This window comes from Sebastes fasciatus, chromosome 1, assembly GCF_043250625.1.
Source record: "Sebastes fasciatus isolate fSebFas1 chromosome 1, fSebFas1.pri, whole genome shotgun sequence".
Lineage (NCBI taxonomy): Eukaryota > Metazoa > Chordata > Actinopteri > Perciformes > Sebastidae > Sebastes > Sebastes fasciatus.
In genome coordinates, this window is record NC_133795.1 from 25,972,752 (window position 1) to 25,993,297 (window position 20,546).

At 40.1% G+C, this 20,546-nt stretch overlaps 1 protein-coding gene across 7 annotated transcripts in view; it reads right to left on the minus strand.

The window, feature by feature from the left end:
* rap1gapb (RAP1 GTPase activating protein b) overlaps positions 1–20,546 on the minus strand; it is a 136,586-nt gene that overhangs the window by 72,137 nt on the left and 43,903 nt on the right. For 4 of the 7 annotated variants that reach the window (XM_074639893.1, XM_074639890.1, XM_074639912.1 and 1 more), the window contains exon 1: positions 12,689–12,885. The exons of 2 other annotated variants lie outside the window; for them this stretch is intronic. In XM_074639893.1, the coding sequence (XP_074495994.1) occupies positions 12,689–12,732 (44 nt within the window). In that variant the 5' untranslated portion in view covers positions 12,733–12,885. Of the gene's footprint in view, positions 1–12,688; positions 12,888–20,546 lie in introns of those variants that run through there. One more of the 7 variants, XM_074639920.1, reaches the window with a different exon arrangement.

The following is a 20,546-nucleotide window of genomic DNA, read 5'->3' on the forward strand; positions in this document are numbered from 1 at the left end:
TATTGATTATTTCTTTTCTTTACTCGGTCTTGTGAAAAACCTTTTAAAATGATAAATTAGATTCCCGGCAATGTCACAAGCCAAGATCTACCGAGGAGAGTTTGGAGTGCGGGATGCATTCAGAGCCAACGCTCACTGCACGTCTCATGTGATTTACTATCACCGTCATAAAATATTCAGACGACGGCATCTTATTCAGTTTTTAAATTATTTATTTATGCCAAGGAGAGTTTGGGATGGATGAAGAATTGAGTGCACAGTCTGATACTGTGTGTTGTTCTACTTAAAGAGCAACTTTAAACCTTGTTGTAGCTTGAACACACCCTCTTAATTCAAACTCAGACACACCCCGCCTTATCGCCCCCACAGATTTTTCCACTCATTGTTTTTGATCTACAATGCAACATTACAGACTGGGACCAGCATCAATTGATACATTAATATAATAGTGAGTGTGCATTAGGGCTGCGACTAACAATTATTTTCATCATCGATTAGTCTGCCTAGTATTTTCTCAACTAATCGTTTTGTCTAGACAATATCTGAAAATTGTGAAAATGGCCATCATATTTTCCCAGAGCCCAACGTGACATTAAAAATATTCAATTACACTATGACACTGTATATGAGGCCACATTTGAACAGCTGGGACCAGTGAATGTTTTGTATTTCTGAAAGGATTAAAGGTGCAGTTGGTAACTTTGAGCAAATACGATAAAAAAAGTCATGTTAATAAAACTGTCACTATATCCTGACAGTAGTGCATGAGACAGGTAATCCATGAAAAAAAATTCATGTTCCTCTGCCTCCTTTTAGTGCTCCTAATGGCATTTGCAAGATTTCACAGTCCTCAAATCTCAACAACCAGTCAGAGCCGAGCAGTCTCTAGAGCAGCTGTTGAGAAAGTGAGAGAGTTAGCTCCAGCTGGTGGGCGGTGCTTTTGGCTCGTCTGTTTACATCATGGCGGCCGGGTCACAAACTTTCTCATTTTACAGCTAAACAGTTCACTACAGGATGCTTCTGAAAACATTTGAGGTGAGAAATAGACATTACAGTAACAGAATATTAATTCATATTTGATCAGCGCTGCCTCGTGACCGTTTGATTGCCAAGCAGTGATTGACAGCTGTTGTAGAGACTGCTCGGCTCTGATTGTTTTTTTTTGTTCGGGCGTGGTGAAATCTTGCAAATGCCATTAAGAGCACTAAAAGGAGGCAGAGGAACATGATTCTTTTTACATGGATTATCTGTCTCATGCACTACTGTCAGGATATAATGACCATTTTATAAAAATAACTTTATCATATTTGATCAAAGTTACCAAATGCAGCTTTAATCAATTACAAAATGCTGGTGAATTTTATGCCGATCAACTAAATAATTCAATCAACAAATTAAAATTTATGAATTCAAAAAAAGTGGATTCAGTTTTGAGCCGATTTTACACATGAACTTCAGTTTACTCATCACATTGATTACTACTGTACTCAACATGTGAAAACATTTGTATAATATCTTCTGTGGCTCTGGAAGGAGCTTTCCAGGGGTTGAAACAACAACAACCCTGATGATGTCAGCTCAGCTAAATATTTTTAACAAAAAGCCTGCATGACACACTGGAGGTGTGGGGTTTGAAAGAAGTGGGCAAGAAGAGCCTATAAAAGATGTGATTTAGTTGCATTTTTCGGAAATATAGGATATGAGGGGCTAACAGTCAGGCTATCTGCTGCTTTGATTGATACCATTCTTTTAAAATCTGACTCCTGCAAGTACCCAAACATTAGGGAAGTGCAATTACTGAATTGTTGGATTACCCCTTTAAAGGGACTGTTTGTAACTTTCAGAAATGCTTGTTAACAGCGACACCTGTGGCCGTTAAGTCAAAGAAAGTCAGCGTCGGGCTCGCGTTTGCTCGCTCTAAATAGACATGAACGAGCATCGCTCAAAACAGTGAGGCGACACACATCAGCTAAAACCACAATATCAATCTATATTTCAGCTGCTTGGCAGTAATGTTAGCTGACCAGACGAAGGTCTCTCCATGAATCACTGCTGATCCTAGTGTTGGCTTTTCCTGCCTCAGCCTCCAGGGCTGAAGCAGGAAAAGAAATGTTATCATTTCCGACCGCGGCCGGAGGGAGACACCGGCACCCGGTCAGAGACGATAAAGTTTTTTGCTGCGGAGCTCCGTCACTTCACAAGACACGGGAAACCTCTGTTGGTCTGGAGGAGCTGCAGTATTTATTTCTGCACAAACGTCCACTGTACATTCACTAGATATTCTCAGAGCTAAACTAACTCTTCTGCAGTGTGTAGTGTGTGCGTATACACGTGTAGAGGTGGAGCGAGACAGCGAGAACGGGCGCGGTGTCTGAGTGAAGGCAAGCAGGCAGCGGAGCAGAGTACAGCAGAGACTCCAGCCACACGCGAGCGTGCATATGCGAGCGCGCTTGGGAAACCGACCCGGTAGATTTATACGTGGAAGAAGTTACAAACAGTCCCTTTAAGTTTCTCCTTGATGAGCAATGAGTCAATATTCAATGGCATGCCCACGCCATTGGGTGGCAGGATAGAGCGTCAAACCAGGGCTGTTATCTGTGTATCTCTGCATCACTCTGTTTCTGCCAACTAACTCACCAGCCTGTTATTATCTCTAGCTCTGCGCCCCCCCTCCCCTCTGTCTTTCCTCCCTTCGCTCCTCTTTCAGTCCTTGTGTCTGCTGTGAAGACTATTTGATAGACTTGTACGAGAGAGGATGGGATGATGTAACAAATTGAAACAGTATCCCCGCAGTGTGTCTGGCATCAAACATGCTATTTCACGAACCTCCTGCAGTGCACACTCTCGGCTCTGTCATTAGATACAACTCACCTTTGTGCATTAACGGTGAGAATGTATTTGATATGCAAACAGTGACATTACGCATGTTGCTGGTGAGGGCTCTGCTCTTTGGCTGTGTTTGTTGCTCTGTGTTGAGAATGGAAATATTAGTTTGCAAGTCAGCGATACGGTTGGTGAGCATCCCTCTGCTGACACAGGCAACACACTGTTTTGGTGTTAACAGTCACGAGTGAGAGACAGACCGGCACATAAACAGCTACACCTCCATCTACTGTAGGACGCATGTGACACTCCCTCATGGAAGGACACACAAATAGGTGGCAGGTAACAAAATGGGTGAGGCTGTTATTGTGACCATTTAAAGCCATTTTACCACTGAGCTTTTATATTTACAGTATATTTGAAATGTTTTCAGGTGTTTAAAGTAATTGCTCATAACAAGCAACTTAAATTATCGCATTGTATAAAACCATCTGATTTTAAATGAGCTGAAACAACTTGATACTGCAATTGATTATTTTATTATGTATTATAATCACAAATCTTTTGATAGATATATCGCATGAATTCCACTGACCAACCCTGTCTAGTACAAAATTATGTTTCCATACAACTACTACTACTACTACAACTCCTACGACTACTCCTACTGCATTCATATACTCAATTATGTTTCAAGGGAAACATATTTTCTCTCGGATTACGGTCGCAATATTAAACACATTTAAACACGTGGTTAACGTAAAACCAAACAAAAAAAACAACAAAACTACTTGGTTAGGTTTACTAAAAAACAAAACACAAAACAAAAAAACATCATGAAACAACACTACAACATTGAAACAAAACAAAACAAAACTACTTTGGATTAGGCAACAAAAATTAGTGAACGTTGAATTCTAGTTTCAATCGGGAACAGCGGTCTCCTGGGAAAGTCCTGTGTGTGTTTGACCCTCTCCCCCACCCGTAGTGGACTTTCTCGCTTGTTATACTTCTCATTATACCAACATAACTTCCAGTAAAGTTATTATACCACTTAACTTTCATCAACGATCACTCGATATACTACATCACCTGCTCTGCCCTCCGCTTGTTGTACTACGTCACGTGCTGCGGCCTTCCGTGGACTAGTCGTCTGGAAGTCAATGGGTTTTTAGTTAGATGCCTGAAATAAGGTCTGTGGTTAACACAAGCTGAAGAGATTTTAACGTTTTGTTCTATGATATAAAATATGTTAGTAAATATCCCACGCGTAAATTTTGAATCTTTTATATGTCTTAAAAAGGGCGGTTAACAAGGCTAACAAGTGGTTAAATGAGACTACTAAACGTCATCACACCGACTCGTACGCCTTAACAGCCTCGTGGTTTATACTGTTGTTACTTCTGGCGATTGCATTCACACTTTCAAAATCTTAAAAGTCGTGTTTAGTTTTGCAAATTATCTTAGGGAACAAAACGTGTAAGTATGATAAATGTTTGATTGCCACAGAGCGCATTTTCTACAATAATCCAAAACTGAATGGAAAAATCCCATTGGGGTTTTTGTTGAGGGAACCAGGGTGATGATAACTTCCTGGCTGGCCTACAAAAATATGTTATCCCTGCAGCACTTATTACAAACGTATTTGTGAAACGTCAAAGACAAGATAATGCGTGACAAAATACGCTTCCCTCCAAACGTAATTGAGAATGCAGTTTAATTGTATGTGAATGTAATTTTTTAGGAGACAGGGCTGCACTGAGAGCTGAGCGACAAAACCTTACATTTAAATCGCAGCGAACTTCCTTCTCAACCAGGAAAAGAGACGATAATTGAGCCACACAGACAGAAAGCTCTATGAATTATGTGAGAAATCAATACGACATGTGGCTGAATGTATTCATCAAGCTTTCTTTGAGTGGAAATGGACAAAGCGTTACCATTCAGAACAAGATTGTCAGGAATACTTTAATAATTATCCTTCACCAGCACTCTTCCTCTGCTAGACTTGATAAATAAGGGCTGTTGTGAACTGCTAAGGCGAGAAACCCCAGTCAAAAACATTGCTTTTTCATGCACTAGTCAATTCTGAGATATCCGAAATACACATTTAGGTGTTTATTTTACTACTTTGTCTATTTGTGTCTGTAGATTTCTCCTAAATTCACTAAAAGTCAGCATTAGATAATGCCTCATTTGCATATTTAAACATACATTTTCAGAAAACTTGGGACAGAACAGAACAACTGGGAAAGTTTCATGGTGATATCTATGAGTTAAAAATGTTAGCCTATTCACCTGTAGTGTCACACAAAATGTATGGAGTTTTATAAGCCTTTTCAGAAATCAGAATCAGAAATCTCCACTTCTGCACTTACATATATACATTAAACTTTCCAGTTTCATTCCTATCTATATTCTGAAGGTTTTTACAGATGGGTTTGTTCATATATAATTCACAGCCTGATTTATATATTATTTTATTCCTAAAAACATGGTGAAAACTGTTTTTTTCAGGGCTGTTGACAGTATTTTATGATTTATGGAGTGATACAAAGAGATATCAAAAATCCCCTCTGTAAAAACCTTTGACTCTAATATGTCAACAAAATGAAACAAAAACTTTGAAACAGACTTTATCCAATGTTCACATTTTTGTTATGGAAATGTATGCAAATTAGCATGTATTTGATAATTCTTTATTTTCATATTTAAACATAAGATTTCTGAAAACTTCTAATACAAAAAATACTTGTCTTAATGTAAGTAATCATCTGGGTAAGTTGCATGGTGATATCTATTAGATAAAATGTTTTCCCTCTTCACCTGGGGTGTCTCCCCTCAGGTTCAGTCTGTGCTGTTCCAACATGTCCAGAGGCAGTTAAGTTTGAATTACTACAAATTGTGATTAACTTGAATCTACAGGTTTTCTTTTTGCATGTTTCCTATTCCCATGCAGTACACTCTCACACCAGCTGGTTCATACATCTACTCAGATGGCAGTGAACCAGAATTTCACCAGCTAATTAAATTTTCGAGCTGCCATCATTTTTTTTTTTCTTAGAATAATTGAACTATATGAATGCAGCTTCCGTTGAAGAGAGAAGCAAACCCTTGAGGGGAAAAGGCAGCATTTGGCTGGTTGTTATGAAAGGGGGCAGCTTGGCAGCGTCCTGATATTACAAATGGTAAACATTTTAATCTTCTCAAAATCATGTGAAGAGCTGAAGAGACAAGTCAACAGAAGAAATCCCAGCTATGATATCTGGACTGAACACCAACAGCAAGAAAGCTGCCTTTACACAAAAACAAGATTCGTTCTGGAGGGACTAAGAAAGGGACATCAAAATAAAAGTCTAGTGTCTAGTTGCAAAAATCAGAAAGTATTTTATACATATATATATATATACTGTATATTTAAATTCAAGTCTGTCCAAAATGTCATCACTTCATCATTTTATCCTGTTAGACATTTATGTGAAATTGTCATAATTAGTATATGAATTCCTGAGCTTAGGCCAAAAACGTGTTTTGTAAGGTCACAGTGACCTTTGACCTTGGACAACCAAATTCCCATCAGTTCATCCTTCAGTCCAAGTAGACGTAATAAATGTGAAGAAATTCACTCACACACACACACACACACACACACACACACACACACACACACACACACAGAGAGAGGGAGAGTAACTTCATTCTCTGCTCAGGTAGACCTTACGCCACTATATCTTTACTTTGCAAATACTTGTTTGCTACCATATTAATGCTCTGGATATCGTATAGAGAACCTTTAAGCGTGAAACTCTTCATAAATAATACCCAATATGTTTTCTCAACTTTGATGTTGCTTATTTAGTCATGAATATTTAAACATGAACCATGAAACATCAAAAAATCGAGGGTAGATAATGATATAAAACAGAAAATCAGCATATCCTCAAATCTAAGAAGCTGGAATCAGGGAATGTTGCGCATTTTTGCTTAAAAAATGAATTATCAGAATAGTGGCTGACTAATTTTCTGTTGATCGACTAATCATAATGCAGATGTCTACCACTACCTCAAATGAACCAGATCCATGAAAAACAAAATACATGCAGCTGAACAGCTAGAATGCCTTAAAGGAAAGGTGTATTGAATCACACCATCCTCCCTCTCAACACCACCATCAAGTAGGATACCTGCGTGGGAAACTGAAACAGAGCGGTGGGTTATGTGCACCATCTTTCACTTGGCTGAACAGTTGCCAGTTGTCTCCAGGCTTAAAGCGGACTTTACTCAGCAGCAGGGAACCAGCCAGAGAGAAACCACCAGCATCATCGATTGGCTTTCTCTAAATCTTCAGGTTACCGTCACAACCAATCTCAAAATAGGCAGGACGTCACCCACATCAAACAAGGCCTTTAAGCTTGTGTACGGGTGTTTATGAGGGGGCATTGACCCTGCGTTCTTGTTCCTAAGGTTTATGAAATACAAGTTTTACTGAATATCCACGTAGCAAACTATGTTAAAAATATATATTCACCAACGCCGTCCTCAACATCTTTTGTTTTTAATTCGTTTTGCCTATACTTCACATAATTGCCTGCTCTGAATTTGCATACAACAAAAAGGATGTCACATCAACAAAGAGGACGTAAAATTGATGCTCAAATAGATCGCAATTTCCAGTTGTTGTTTCTCGCTCATCGTTTTTTGTTTGCAGTTGTTCACAGGCGTTTTGTAGGAACAGCACGTTATTATCTGCTAACAGCAATTTCCATTAAATTGTATGCGGAAATTATGCTGTAAGAAAATAACTTCTTCAAGGAGAGATACTAACAAAACAAATGTAGGCCGGTAATTTGGTGGTCCGAGTCTGGGCTCCATTCATTTCTGTTTGAGAATCTTTTCTCTGCAATTCATTATGCATTAATTTCCCCGGAGAGACTCCTTTTCAACAACAAGGCTTTTAACAACAGACACAAATTTTGTTGACATCAGCAAACAAACCAAATCTATTAGAGTGAGAAAGTAAAAAGCTCATTTATTTTCTTGAAACAAACATGCTAATTCATCTCAGACAGCTGCGTGCTTTCAATGAGTCCCGAGGCAATGGTAATCTAGAGATTAGAGGGAGGAGGTCTGTGACTTACAGTATCAGATTGATCATAGATGGAGAGGTAATGTGGGGCAAGGTAAATTAATATGACGCACAATCCCTCAACAGGCCAGCTACTAAACTATCTAACTGTCCCTGTGGAGCTTCTTTGGGGACAATTTAGGGGACTGTGTGGACAAGGACGGCTGTAGAAGAGATGTGCTCAGGTAGATCTTTCCTACAGTTCAATGGTTCGCATGAAAAGTAGGGATGCACTGCACATAACCCACATAATCAATTTGTGTGTAACCCACCAACGTATCCTCATACAACGATTCGTATGGGTGTCTTATGAAAAGCTATTCCTCATTTTTTGTGCGTTGTTTTACGAATGTCCAGCAATACGTGTCAATTTCTACTTGTTACATGCACACAGTCTTTTCAAAATAAACTTCCATCTTCAAAGGAAACAACTTGGTTAGGTTCAGGCAACAAAACTATTGAGTTAGGTTTAGGAAAAGATTTTGGTTTGGGTTAAAATAACTCCAGAAGCGGCATAACTTCAGAAGTTACGTGACAAATAAATCAACGTTGACTTCTGGTTTCACACGGGACACGAAGAGGAGTCTCCTGGGTTAAAGCCCGGTGTTTTTTGATCCACTCGTCCAGCCCGAACTCCTTCCTACATGGCGTTACTTGCTCTTTATACTTCCTGGTTCACGATTACGTGTATTAAATTCAAATTGATTTTGTGGGATATATACAAATGATAGGTCATTACTTGTCGTAGGTATAGCTACCAAGAGTGTATGAGAACAGCCTGAACCCACGTAACCGTGAGCAAGGACAGGTGATGTAGTATAAAGAGCAACAAAGTCCATGGAGGGAGGAGGTCAGGTTGGATGAGTGGGTTTGAAAACACTGGACTTTCACCAAGGAGACAGGTGTCCTGTGTGAAACCAGAAGTCAACATTGACTTATTTGTTACATAACTTCCGTACTTAAATAACGCCATTTCCGTAGTTATTGTAACCCAAAACACAATCTTTTCCTAAACCTAACCAAGTAGTTTTGTTGCCTTAACAGGTTCTGCACTGCAGGGGTTTGTGCAAGCGCATCGATCGCTCGTGTTGCTGGACATTCGTAGGAAAACGCACGGAAAAAAACTTTCATAAGATATAATACAAACCATTGTATGAGGATACGTTGCTAGATTAAACTCATCGGCATCCGTTTTATGTAAGGTAACATGAGGCCGGAGATTGCTGTGGCACTAAAAACTTGAGTCAACAATACATCATGACTAAATGACTGTAGCTGATGATGAATATAGTGAATTTTACAGTGACAAAGAAAGTATTCAATAGTGATAAATGATGTCATGGCCGATACCTGAGCTGAGGCTCTGACAGTATCTACAACTTAAAGTTCATCAACATGAGTTTTTCAGGTCGTCACTTTAAATTACTTTTACATCAGAAATGGAATCAGCCTCTAAAGTCTAATCTAAAACAATATAATCCAGTGTGGCCACAATCCTTCCCTGAATATCACTGAGGGCAGAGGAAAAAACAACCCTGCATGATGTTTCAACTTAGAAAATGTATTCCTCTACAAACAAACAGTGCTAATTAGAAAATACAAGCAACTAAACCAGTAAGTTTTGTTGTTATTTGAAGCTTTCTCCCCATTTAAGGACTCCTGTTGGCATTTTAAAAAGTGATTGCAGTTAACACAACCTCACTGGCTGAGTCACATCTGGTGGACCTGAACTGTCTGACACCTAACATTCAAGTCAAGATAACCAGCTCATCGCTGTCCAGTAGCCTGTTAAGACTGAGGATAAACTGTCTGTCAGGCATCGTGGAGATTGACATCTCTTAGGTCTTTCTGTGTCGGGTCGAGATTTGTGATACAACTGAATAGTTTAAATTGGCCAAACCAGTCAATCATTTATTTTTTACATTTATAAACTATGGCTGTCAATTGATTCAAATATTTAATCACGATTAATCGCACATTTTTTATCCGCTCAAAATGTACCTCAAAAAGCAGATTTGTCAAGTATTTAATACCATTATAACATTGGGAGTGGGCAAATATGCTGCTTTATGCAAATGTATGTATATAATTATAATTGGAAATCAATTAACAACACAAAACAATGACAAATAATGTCCAGAAACCCTCACAGGTACTGCATTTAGCATTAAAAATATGCTCAAATCATAACATGGCAAACTCAAACCCAGCTTTCAGTGTGTCAATGTGTTGACTTGACTATGATAAATGGTAAATTGACTTGCATTTATAGAGCACTTTTCTAGTCTTCCGACCACTCAAAGCGCTTTACACTACATGTCAACATTCACCCATTCACACAGACATTCATACACTGATGGCAGAGGCTGCACTCTAATGTAAATACTCATTCAACACTGACTTTCCAATTGGTGGACGACCTGCTCTAACCTCTGAGCCACAGCTACCCCGATGACTTGCCCCAAACTGCATGTGATTATCGTAAAGTGGACTTGTCTGTAAAGGGGAGACTTGTGGGTACCCATAGAACCCATTTTCATTCACATATCTTGAGGTCAGAGGTCAACGGACCCCTTTGAAAATAGCCTTGACAGTTTTTCCTTGCCAAAATTTAGCGTAAGTTTGGAGCGTTACTTATTGACATGGTTGGTACCAATGGATTCCTTATGTTTTCATATGATAGGAGTTTCTTCACTCTAGCTTTAAAACTGAGCTCGCTACAACCTAATAATTGCAAGTTGCCTTAATGCGTTAGAAATTAGTGGCGTTAAAACAAATTTGCATTTATTGTGACAATGGGGCCGATCTATTCAATTCTCTAAGGTTAATGAAATACAACTTTGTAGCAGGTTTACACAAAAACCTCTCAGAATAAAATGTACCTTTCCAGTGCAGTTGAGATCACAGTGGGGTTGTACATTCTTTCATTATAACACTACTCTTTTGACTACTATTACTAGAATCTCAATGCACATTTTAATAACAAAGTGGCTGTTGCCGTTCCATAAATGTTGTTCTCCGTGCCCTGCATAGCACCTCCTTGTCTAATACTGGTTTGCAATATATGTGCCCGTGCACTCAGGCTATAGCTTTCAACCTGACTCCTACCACAGAAAATGTCAAATTGAGCCTCACGAGTGTTGAGACTTGGCAGAGCCAATGAGCAGCAAAGCACAATAGTAAAAAGTAATTTCACTGCCTCATGAATTCTAACGCGCTGCGTGGCTGAGTGGCTGAGCGGCTCACTGCTCATAAACCAAACACTTTTCATATCTCAAAGATTCACACTCTGACGGCTACAAAACCATCACTCGCACACATGAAAAGACTGGGACTATACAGTCACATCCTTCCTCATTCTCACCCTCCTTTTAATCATGCTGATGAGATATTTTACTTATTCACTGCCACCAAAGTGGTGCAGCTAATCGCTCACTCTGACTTTCCTCTCAGTGAAATACACTACCAAAATAACTCTATATTACCAACATTTAATTTCTTTCTTTCTGCAAATGACACACCACTTTTGTTCATGATGAACGGCTGGTGTTTCATTTCTTAATGTGTTTGTTATTAGGGGGAGAAAAAGGCAGCGCTCCAGAGGTAATGAAAAAGTCTCCTCATGTCTTGATCATTTTTGGATAACTTTATTTACCACTAATGGACTGACTGATTCCCTTAAACTACCGATAGCTTTACAGTACTCACTATGATATATTCAGGTTATTTTGCACAGTCTGCACTGTCTGATCAACAATTTCTGAAAAGAAAAAAAACATTAGGGGTGTAAGAAAATATTGATACACGAGTATCGCAATATTACGTTGTGCAATACCGTATTGACTCTCAAAAACACTATCGATTTTTAATTAACCTCTTAAAAAAAACGACGGCCGGGCCTTCGATCTTGTAGCGGGCTCAGTTTAGATAAAACTAGTGAAGTTACTAGCATCAAATGAAACTAGAAAACCTAAAGAATCCATTGGTACCAATCATGTCATACTAGATTGTCACAAAGGAGGCTAAATAACGCTCCAGACTTACACTACATTTTGGTGAGGAAAAACTGGCATGGTGATTTTCACAGGGGTACCTTGACCTCTTACCTCAACATATGTGGATGAAAATGGGTTCTATGGGTACCCACGAGTCTCCTCTTTAAAGATGTGCCCAGGTTATGCTAATCCCATACCGTTTAGGGAAAAAATCATGCATTTTTTTTACATGCAGTATAAATGTGTTATTTTTGCCTATTCTAAAAATGATGCATTTCGGGTGTGTTCTTTATACTATGACAGTTTTCCTAAAATTAAATTTTTATTTTTTTTTTAAATCGCAATATATCGATATATTGAATCGTTACCCCAGTATCATGATACGTATCGTATCGCCAGATTCTTGCCAATACACAGCCTTACATAACTAAAACATGCAGGAAAAGGTCACCATGACCGAGACAATCAATTATCATCCTGATCAGCCAATCACATGCATTTAATCTCTCCCTTTGTGGCTCATTGTTTTTGCATCTCGCCCGCAATTCACTACAAATGGTTAAAGCTGTAAAACTAGGAGAGCTTAATGTGCTGACAGTCAGTGACCTTGTCCGAGTCGTCTCTGCAGTTGTTGAGCAGGTGCAGTGCAACTCCCTGATCAACAACATTCAACAGGTACACTAACACTGCAGATACACAAACTCCAAAAATCGCACTCAGAGAGATGAATGCTCTATTATCTTACCCTCCATAAGCTCCAAATGTGTTACTCCTTTTCCTCTGAGGCATCCTGCTGGTGAACGGCTGATGAGGCTTCACAGGTGAGCGCAGGATATCACAGCAGTTTACAGAGCAATCATACCTCCACCTTGTTCCTTTCTCTATGAACCTCTCCTCTAACTCTTTCTCCTCTCTCCTCCCTCCTTGTCTCAGCCCTCATCGAGTGTGTGTGTGTGTGTGTGTGTGTTTTTGTATTTTATGTGTGTACACACCCTGGCCCTCCCTCCTTGTGTCTCCTCTGTGCTCTCTGGCTAAGTAGCTCCCATCTCTGCCAGATCAAGAGAAAGGTGCGTCCGGCTGTCCTGTCGTCCTGGAAACAAACAGGACTATTTCTCAGGCTCTATATCTGGCTAATTCGTTCTCATTTCCAGCAGGAGGAGGACACAAAAATACTTCAATTTCCAGGTACAATGTCCAATGAAGGCAACTTCCCCCTATTGATCGACTCTGACAAGTGATTCTCATGATGTGAATCACAAGAGCTCTTTGCTCAAGAACGGTTCTTGTGGAAAATAGGCATGTGGATGAAACAACACGGTTTGAGTATTCAGGACAGACAGGATTTATACGGGGGCCAAAAACAAGAATGGCCCTGTCTAGAGCCAGTTGTTGTGAGAGTAGAGTGCTTAGAGTGTGTGTGTTTGTGGGAAGTGAGTGGTGAAGCAAGAGAGAGAGAGAGCAACAAAAAAAAAATCAAATACATTTAGTTTATTATAAATGAGAAAGAATAATATCAAAGACCCACATTTGAGAAGCTGTCATTTTTACTTGACTAAAAGAATGAATCAATTATCAAAATAGTTGCAGATTACTTTCTTATATTGATTACAGTAGATGGATTTTGAAAATGACTAAGGAATCAACATTAAAGTCAAACATCTGCCATGACAGAGGCACTAAACTTAAGTTATACTGTGACAGCTTAATCATTTAAGCTGTCCATGTTCAGGACTGATAGATTTCTCTCTCTACCCTTTGGGAGGGTTCAGTGATCTGGCAGAATCGTTGCATTGCGCTGGGATTGCAATGCCAAGGTGCCATGCCAGCTTACGTCAAGACGGTCCTTTGGCAATACCTGCTTTTCATTTTAATGCGGCTGTCGTTGGAGTCTCTGTTAGAACCTGATGATTTGATGGAGACATATCATGAAAAACTCACTTTTGCAGTGCTTGTGCATATACATTTGGGTACGTGGAGTGCCTACCAACCCACAAACTGTGAAAGAAGACAACCCAGTCAGTTTTTGTTGGCCGCCTAGATCAGAATATCAGATACCTTTGCAAAAGTGCGCCATATTTTTCTCTCAAGCCAATCAGAGCAGACTGGGCTTTTTCAGGAGGAGGTCTTAAAGAGACAGGTGCTAAAATGGAGCGTTTCAGACAGAGGGTGAATACAGGTATATTCAGACAGACAGTATGAGAAAAATAATGTGTTTTTTGAACATTAAAGCATGTAAACATGTTCTAGTAGAAACCCAAAATACAAGTATGAACCTGAAAATGAGCATGATATGTCCCCTTTAAACGTATTTGAGTGTCACCATCTGAGTGAGCCAAATAAATCTGAAGTATTCTCTAAATAGAAAAGTATTGCTATATAAGTTTGCTATCAAAATACGGTTCACATCTTATATAACAGCTGAACTCCACTGAAATGGAATTGGACTGAAAAGAGGGCGAGCCAAATTATCTGATTTTCACAAGTCTCTCATGTTACCTGACCTGTTTCACTTGGGTATTTCCAGCTAATCCACATTCAAAGATTTTGCTGTGATCACACTTCTCCCCAAAGAACGACACTGAAAATCAGCATTTCTCTTGAGCTTCCTAAGCAAATCAAATGGAGACACTTGTCAACGTGACACCTACATCAGGGTGTGTGGAAAGTGATATCTTTGTCAATCTGCTGGCAGAGCATGTCTGCTTATGGTCAAACAACAGAGTGCAATCTTACGTCAGCTCTGATATCTCCTCCTTGTTGTCTCTCATTTTCTTTCGTCTCTATTTCACCTCTCTCTCCATCCTCCCCTCTGCTCTTCTCTCCTTTTATGTCCTCCCTCTGCCTCTGGCTGCTTTCTCCGCTGCCTCTCTTATATACTATTTATCTGAGTAAATTATTAAGTTCTCTGCCATGATGAGACACTATATTGTTCCCTGCTGTCCGGTTCAAGAGCATTGATTGTCCTATTGTCCCCTGAAGCACCAGCAGGGTGCCCTGATGACTCCCCGGTCGACCTTTTGTGATTCTATTAGGTTTGAGTGGACTCTGGCCAGACGTGGGCTATAAATCAAATCAGAAGCTTAGAGTAGAGGACACAGGAATGTAACATGCATATCCACAGTGTCCCCACCAAGGTCATTCAGCTCCTTTATTGATTGATATTGATATTGACTGACCTGCATTGACGCTCAGTATTCTGTATCTCACATAAAAACAATCAGTTTTTTGTGAAAATGGACCAAAATAGTTGGTTTGGGATCGAAAATTTAAGATGAAGTGACAACGTTGCAGAAAAGAGCAACTTACAATAGGGTAATAGTGCATTATGTGATAGATTTGGGTTATGACCTCAGGGCTAACGTCAAATATATTTATATTTGAATGCAGCAGCTGAGGTTTTGCCAAATAGATGATTCCCTCTCAAGTCTTTGTGTGTGTCTTTTATATACATTTGATGGTCATTTTATATGCCAGCTTTTCATGCTGATTTATTGTGCTGGACAAGTATTCAAATGTACTTGGGTGATATAGTCCACAGGCAAAAATTAGCATCCTCCTCCAGTCAGATCCTTTTCTTATTCAGAGCAAAGTGGGCACAAATGGCTGCTCCTCCTTTCCAGTCAGCCTGCCCCGCTTCCCTCGGCTGATAATGACACCGAAACGTCTCCAACAGAATGATTCTCCGGAGCCATACTTCTGCTGACAAACTTGTTATTGTCGCTATAGTAATGTAGTTTGAAGAGCTCTTTTCACTGTTGCTTTTCCCTTGTGTGTCCCTCAAAAGATGTCCTTCGCGAGGATGTGGGGAGAGAAAAAAAAAAGAAGCTATTTACCCAGAGGGATTTGTGCGAGGCAGGTGAAAGGGAAAGGGGAGTTTGGTGTAATTAGTCTATGTCCGCCGGTTTCATTCGGCAGACGTGGCAGCAGGCTGGCTAGAGTGCTCCTCTAAAGCAGGTCAGCCTTGACTTTGAGGACTTGACTGGCAAAGGGAGGATGGGGACAGTAATGAGACGCTGCCCTCTGTGAGATGGGGTTCAGTCCGCCCTGAAACATTGCTGTCGCAGCGGTAGATAAACACTTTACTAACAGATCACCTCCAGAGGAAGAGACAGAGTGACAACACAGAGTAAAGAAGTTTGCTACCGAGACACTTCATCGAGCCGAAAATGATAAATGTGCTGTGAGGAGGAAGGACGATTACGGAGAATTAAATAATAATATATGGACAGAAAAACAAACTATAGGACGGGGCTTGATAAATAGCATCATGAGTTAGGGGTGGGCGATCACGGTACATGTCATTTTATATCACAAATCAATACAGTAAGTGTTCTGTAAATTCAATTAAGATTTTTTTTTAAATAACCATACTGTACTTCATCATATTTGCTTATTTTCTTCTTTTATTTGGTACTTTCATACAAACTACAAAAACAACTGCCTCACATGAGACAACATTTGAGTTAAAAGTGCAACATAAAAATCACACAAATTGGTATTTAAGAGTATACCAAAAGAAAAAAAACGACTTCTTCTGCAGGATTTGCTCATATTTCATTTCAAAAAGCTGACAAAGCACTGTCAAAACAAACTACAGTGTGCAAATGTCTGGTTATCATGGAACCAGTGTTCTTCCACATCTGCTCTGTATTTGCAACTTCACTCTCCTCCTCCATGTCTGCCCAAATCACGTTACCTTGCAAGGCGTGCGTGTCTAGAAGGTAACCCCCAAGTTGGGAAAACTCTCGCAAGACTCGCTAACCGACAACATATCCGAACCTTAACCATTCAAGGTCAATGCCTGACCTTAACCATCTGGCGAATGTTTTTTGCAACTTTGGGGTTACCTTCTAGACACGACCTTGTGAGGCAGCTGGATTTGTTAGATCACGCTAGAATCATAACATCCCGCGCGAGCTACTGCAGTGGAAACAGTATTGCCAAAACACTACCGGTGGACACAATTATACCGTCGCACGGTGCTGTCATATCGCCCAACCCTATTATGAGTGTATAGAAAATTGCCGTTGAAGTTTCTTGTAACAGTTTGTATGTGACAAAGGCAGGACAATACAGACAAAAAACACAGAGGGCATAAAATAAGTCATGTGGTTCACATTGCAGTTGACATCTCTGCATTTGCATCAGATTGCTGCCTTGATCCACTACCTGAATATACAGTAGCTGAGAGACTGCATGTTGTGCAAAAACCCATTCTTCCACAGAATATAGCCGTCCAAACATCAACACTCTCCTCAGGTGAGAATAGCCTGAAAACCTTCACTTGTAGTAACAGCTCATCTTCAGCACTGAGGAGCAATTGCATAGTTACAGTACAGTCTCTCCCCTGTGGGAACAGCAAAGCAGGACATGGACACATTAAATATTTACCAGCTGTACGCACAACTACACCTCTGACAAGATCGCAGGGACAACAGTGGCCTGAAAAGCCCGCAATCGTGTTTTCATTTCGGTTCTGTCCAACTTTCTGTGGGCATTTTTGCTTTGCTCCAAACAGCACCACTAATATTTTGCTGATATTTTTTTACAACCCTTAAAGAAGTCAAAGGCAAGCATTACAAAATCAGCAGTTTCATTTTGAAGCGATGACTTTCATCAGTTGCATTTTGAAGGCTGTTACAGAGCAACTTCGAAATTTCTAAAGCACAAGTATTCACCACTCCCTATGAAGCTGAATAATCACTCAGGGTTTTATGTAAGAATGGCAAACAGGAAAGAGGAAGCCAAACGACTAATGAAGTTGTCTCGGAGCAACACTACCCCTCGCTGTCAGCCAGGGGAACTACTTTTCATCCTCTCAAGCTGCAGCTGAGTGTCTCAGGGGCTGTTTGAGAGCTCTGCTTGACATAGACAACTTAGAATTTTAAGCAGATAGACTCCGCTGCCTTTCAAGCAACAGAGTCTACCGCCTATGATGCGTTTCACAACAGAGAGAAGAAAGCGGGAGAGGCAGAGAGACACGCTCGCTCAGGAACAAAGCATTAAGATTTTATCTTCCTTTTATCTTCATGACACTGTCCATTATTCCATTTCAGGATGTGCACACGTTACTGGTCAGTAGGTTGCGGAGCAGAAACGGGCTCGGAAGATGCGGCCACTGTTCCGTAACCAAATGCAACAAATGAGATTCTCTCTTTCTGCCACAAATGCGAGAGCTAGATTATCGGGGGGTGCTGACATTGTATAACTCGCTCATCAAAGACAGACAGATTCCAGCAGGAACTCTGGAGACTATTCTTGTCCTCCATCGCCGAGCCCCTCTAGATCTGAATGTCATGAATTTCACAACTCCTCTCTAGGCCATGATAACAGAGGAGGGAGGTGGGGGCGTCACAGGAAAAAAAAAAAATTAGGGAGATAGAGAAAAGAAAGAGGGTGTGTGTCTGAGGCTGGCGACGGTGGTGTGGATATATATAGCGTGATTAGGCATGACCGGATCCAGTTGCCTTTATGTCTACTTTATCTGTGTATGTACGCCCCGTTTACGAGCGCGCTGGAGAGGAGACAAAAGAAGGAATATGAAGACACAAATCACACCAACAGAGTGGGAGATGCTGTGAATGTTTCCCTAGAGCGATGTAGAGAGAGAGCATGGCATAGCAATTTTACGGCGCCGCTACGCTCACACAATCCCAGTGAAAGACCCCAGCAGGACACGGAACTCATCCTCCGGGGCGAAAACTAAGAGCAGGAGCCCATTAGAACAAATAAAAGAAGAAGATGCCGCGAGTAGAGGAGAGAAGAGGGAGAGAGAAACCGAGCTTATTTTTCATGTAACTATTGAGTCAAGCAAGGAGGAGAGAGCCCCCGTGGGCCTCCTCCTTGGATTAATGACTTTGCAGACAGAGGAGCAACAGAGACTCGGTTAGGGGCTGACTTTGATTTATCCACATGAGAAAAGCGAGACGGGGACCGAGAGGAGGCAGGAAGAGATTTCTAATCATGCAGCCTCATCAAAATAATCTTTCATTCAGACCTCAGGGCCTGTGTCCACTGTCAACAACTTCAACCTGACCTGCTCTGGCTCCGTGGAGCCATCTGATTAGAAGTTCTTGCACTTCAAGGAAGATGAGACAGAGACGTACGCTGTGATGCGACTGTGAAGATAAAAAGGAGGTTTTTAATGCAAAGATGTCCGTCAGACAAGAGGTTTTTGTTTTATTTCCTCTCTTCTTGGCATCTGTGGATGTAACACTTAATTGGGGACTGGTACTATGCAAATGACCTGTCACTTTACAGTATAATGACATTTAAGTATCAGAGAGAGAAAGAGACAGATCATGCAATCATATCATCTTCAGGTTTCCAAAATACGGAGCTCTTAAAATAATGTAACTAGAGCATATGAAAAGCATTTTATGCCTTTAGGAACCAGTATGTAAATACCGTATGGTCATTCTTTCAATGATGGAGATTTTTATTAATAATGATAATAATAATAATATTTAATCATGATTAATTGCATGATTTTCCACAGTAAATCAAGATTAATCCCAAATTATTCGCACATTTTTTATCTGTTCAAAATGTACCTTAAAGGGAGATTTATCAAGTATTTAATACTCTTATCAGCATGAGTGGGTAACTATGCTGCTACATGCAAATGTATGTATATATTTATTATTGGAAATCAATTAACAACACAAAACAATGACAAATATTGTCCAGAAACCCCCAAACTGCATGTGATTATCATAAAGTGGGCATGTCTGTAAAGGGGAGACTCGTGGGAACCTATTTTCATTCACATATCTTGAGGTCAGAGGTCAAGGGACCCCTTTGAAAATGGCCATGCCAGTTTTTCCTCGCCACAATTTAGCATAAGTTTGGAGCATTATTTAGCCTCCTTTGTGACAAGCTAGTATGACCAGCTTTAAAACTGAGCCCGCTACAACTTCAGGAAGATCAATTGCGTTAATGCTTTAAATAAATTAGTGGCATTAAAACAAATTTGCGTCATGGCGTGATAATCGCCTTAAATTTTGCCAGAAAATGATCGGAATAAATTAAGTCATTTTTCCAGTAAAAATGCCAACAATTCTCCAATATGAGGATTTTCTGATTTTCCCTATGTGAGATAATTTAGGCCAGATGATTAAGCGATTAATTAAGAGTCTGTACTTTGAAAGAGTTATTGGAGTTAATCATCCCTCCTCTCCATACCAGCACCAAAGTGATCCTTTCCTACTGTGACTAAAACGTAAGAGATGAGGGAATTTGCTAACCTCAGACTGTGGAAGACTGATATTAGCTTCAGGTGAACTTTAGATTGGATGAATGTGGACTGCAGGCGTCCCTCATCTCTTTTATTTGAGTCACTTTGAAAGGGATCACTTTGGGGGCCAGTATGGAGAACAGGAACGCAACCAATCACCCTCTCAACAAATTGTCATGTGATTTTATAACAGACTTGAGAGACTGAGCCTTTAGTTACTTTGTACTTTTGAAAAACTGTATATCAAAAGAGTTGTGGGGCTAGATTTTAGTTAGTATAGTTTCCTTATACAAGTTAAAAGTGCTAAATTCAATATCCAGAGCATTAATATAGCAGCAAACAACTATTGTCTATTGAAAGATATAGA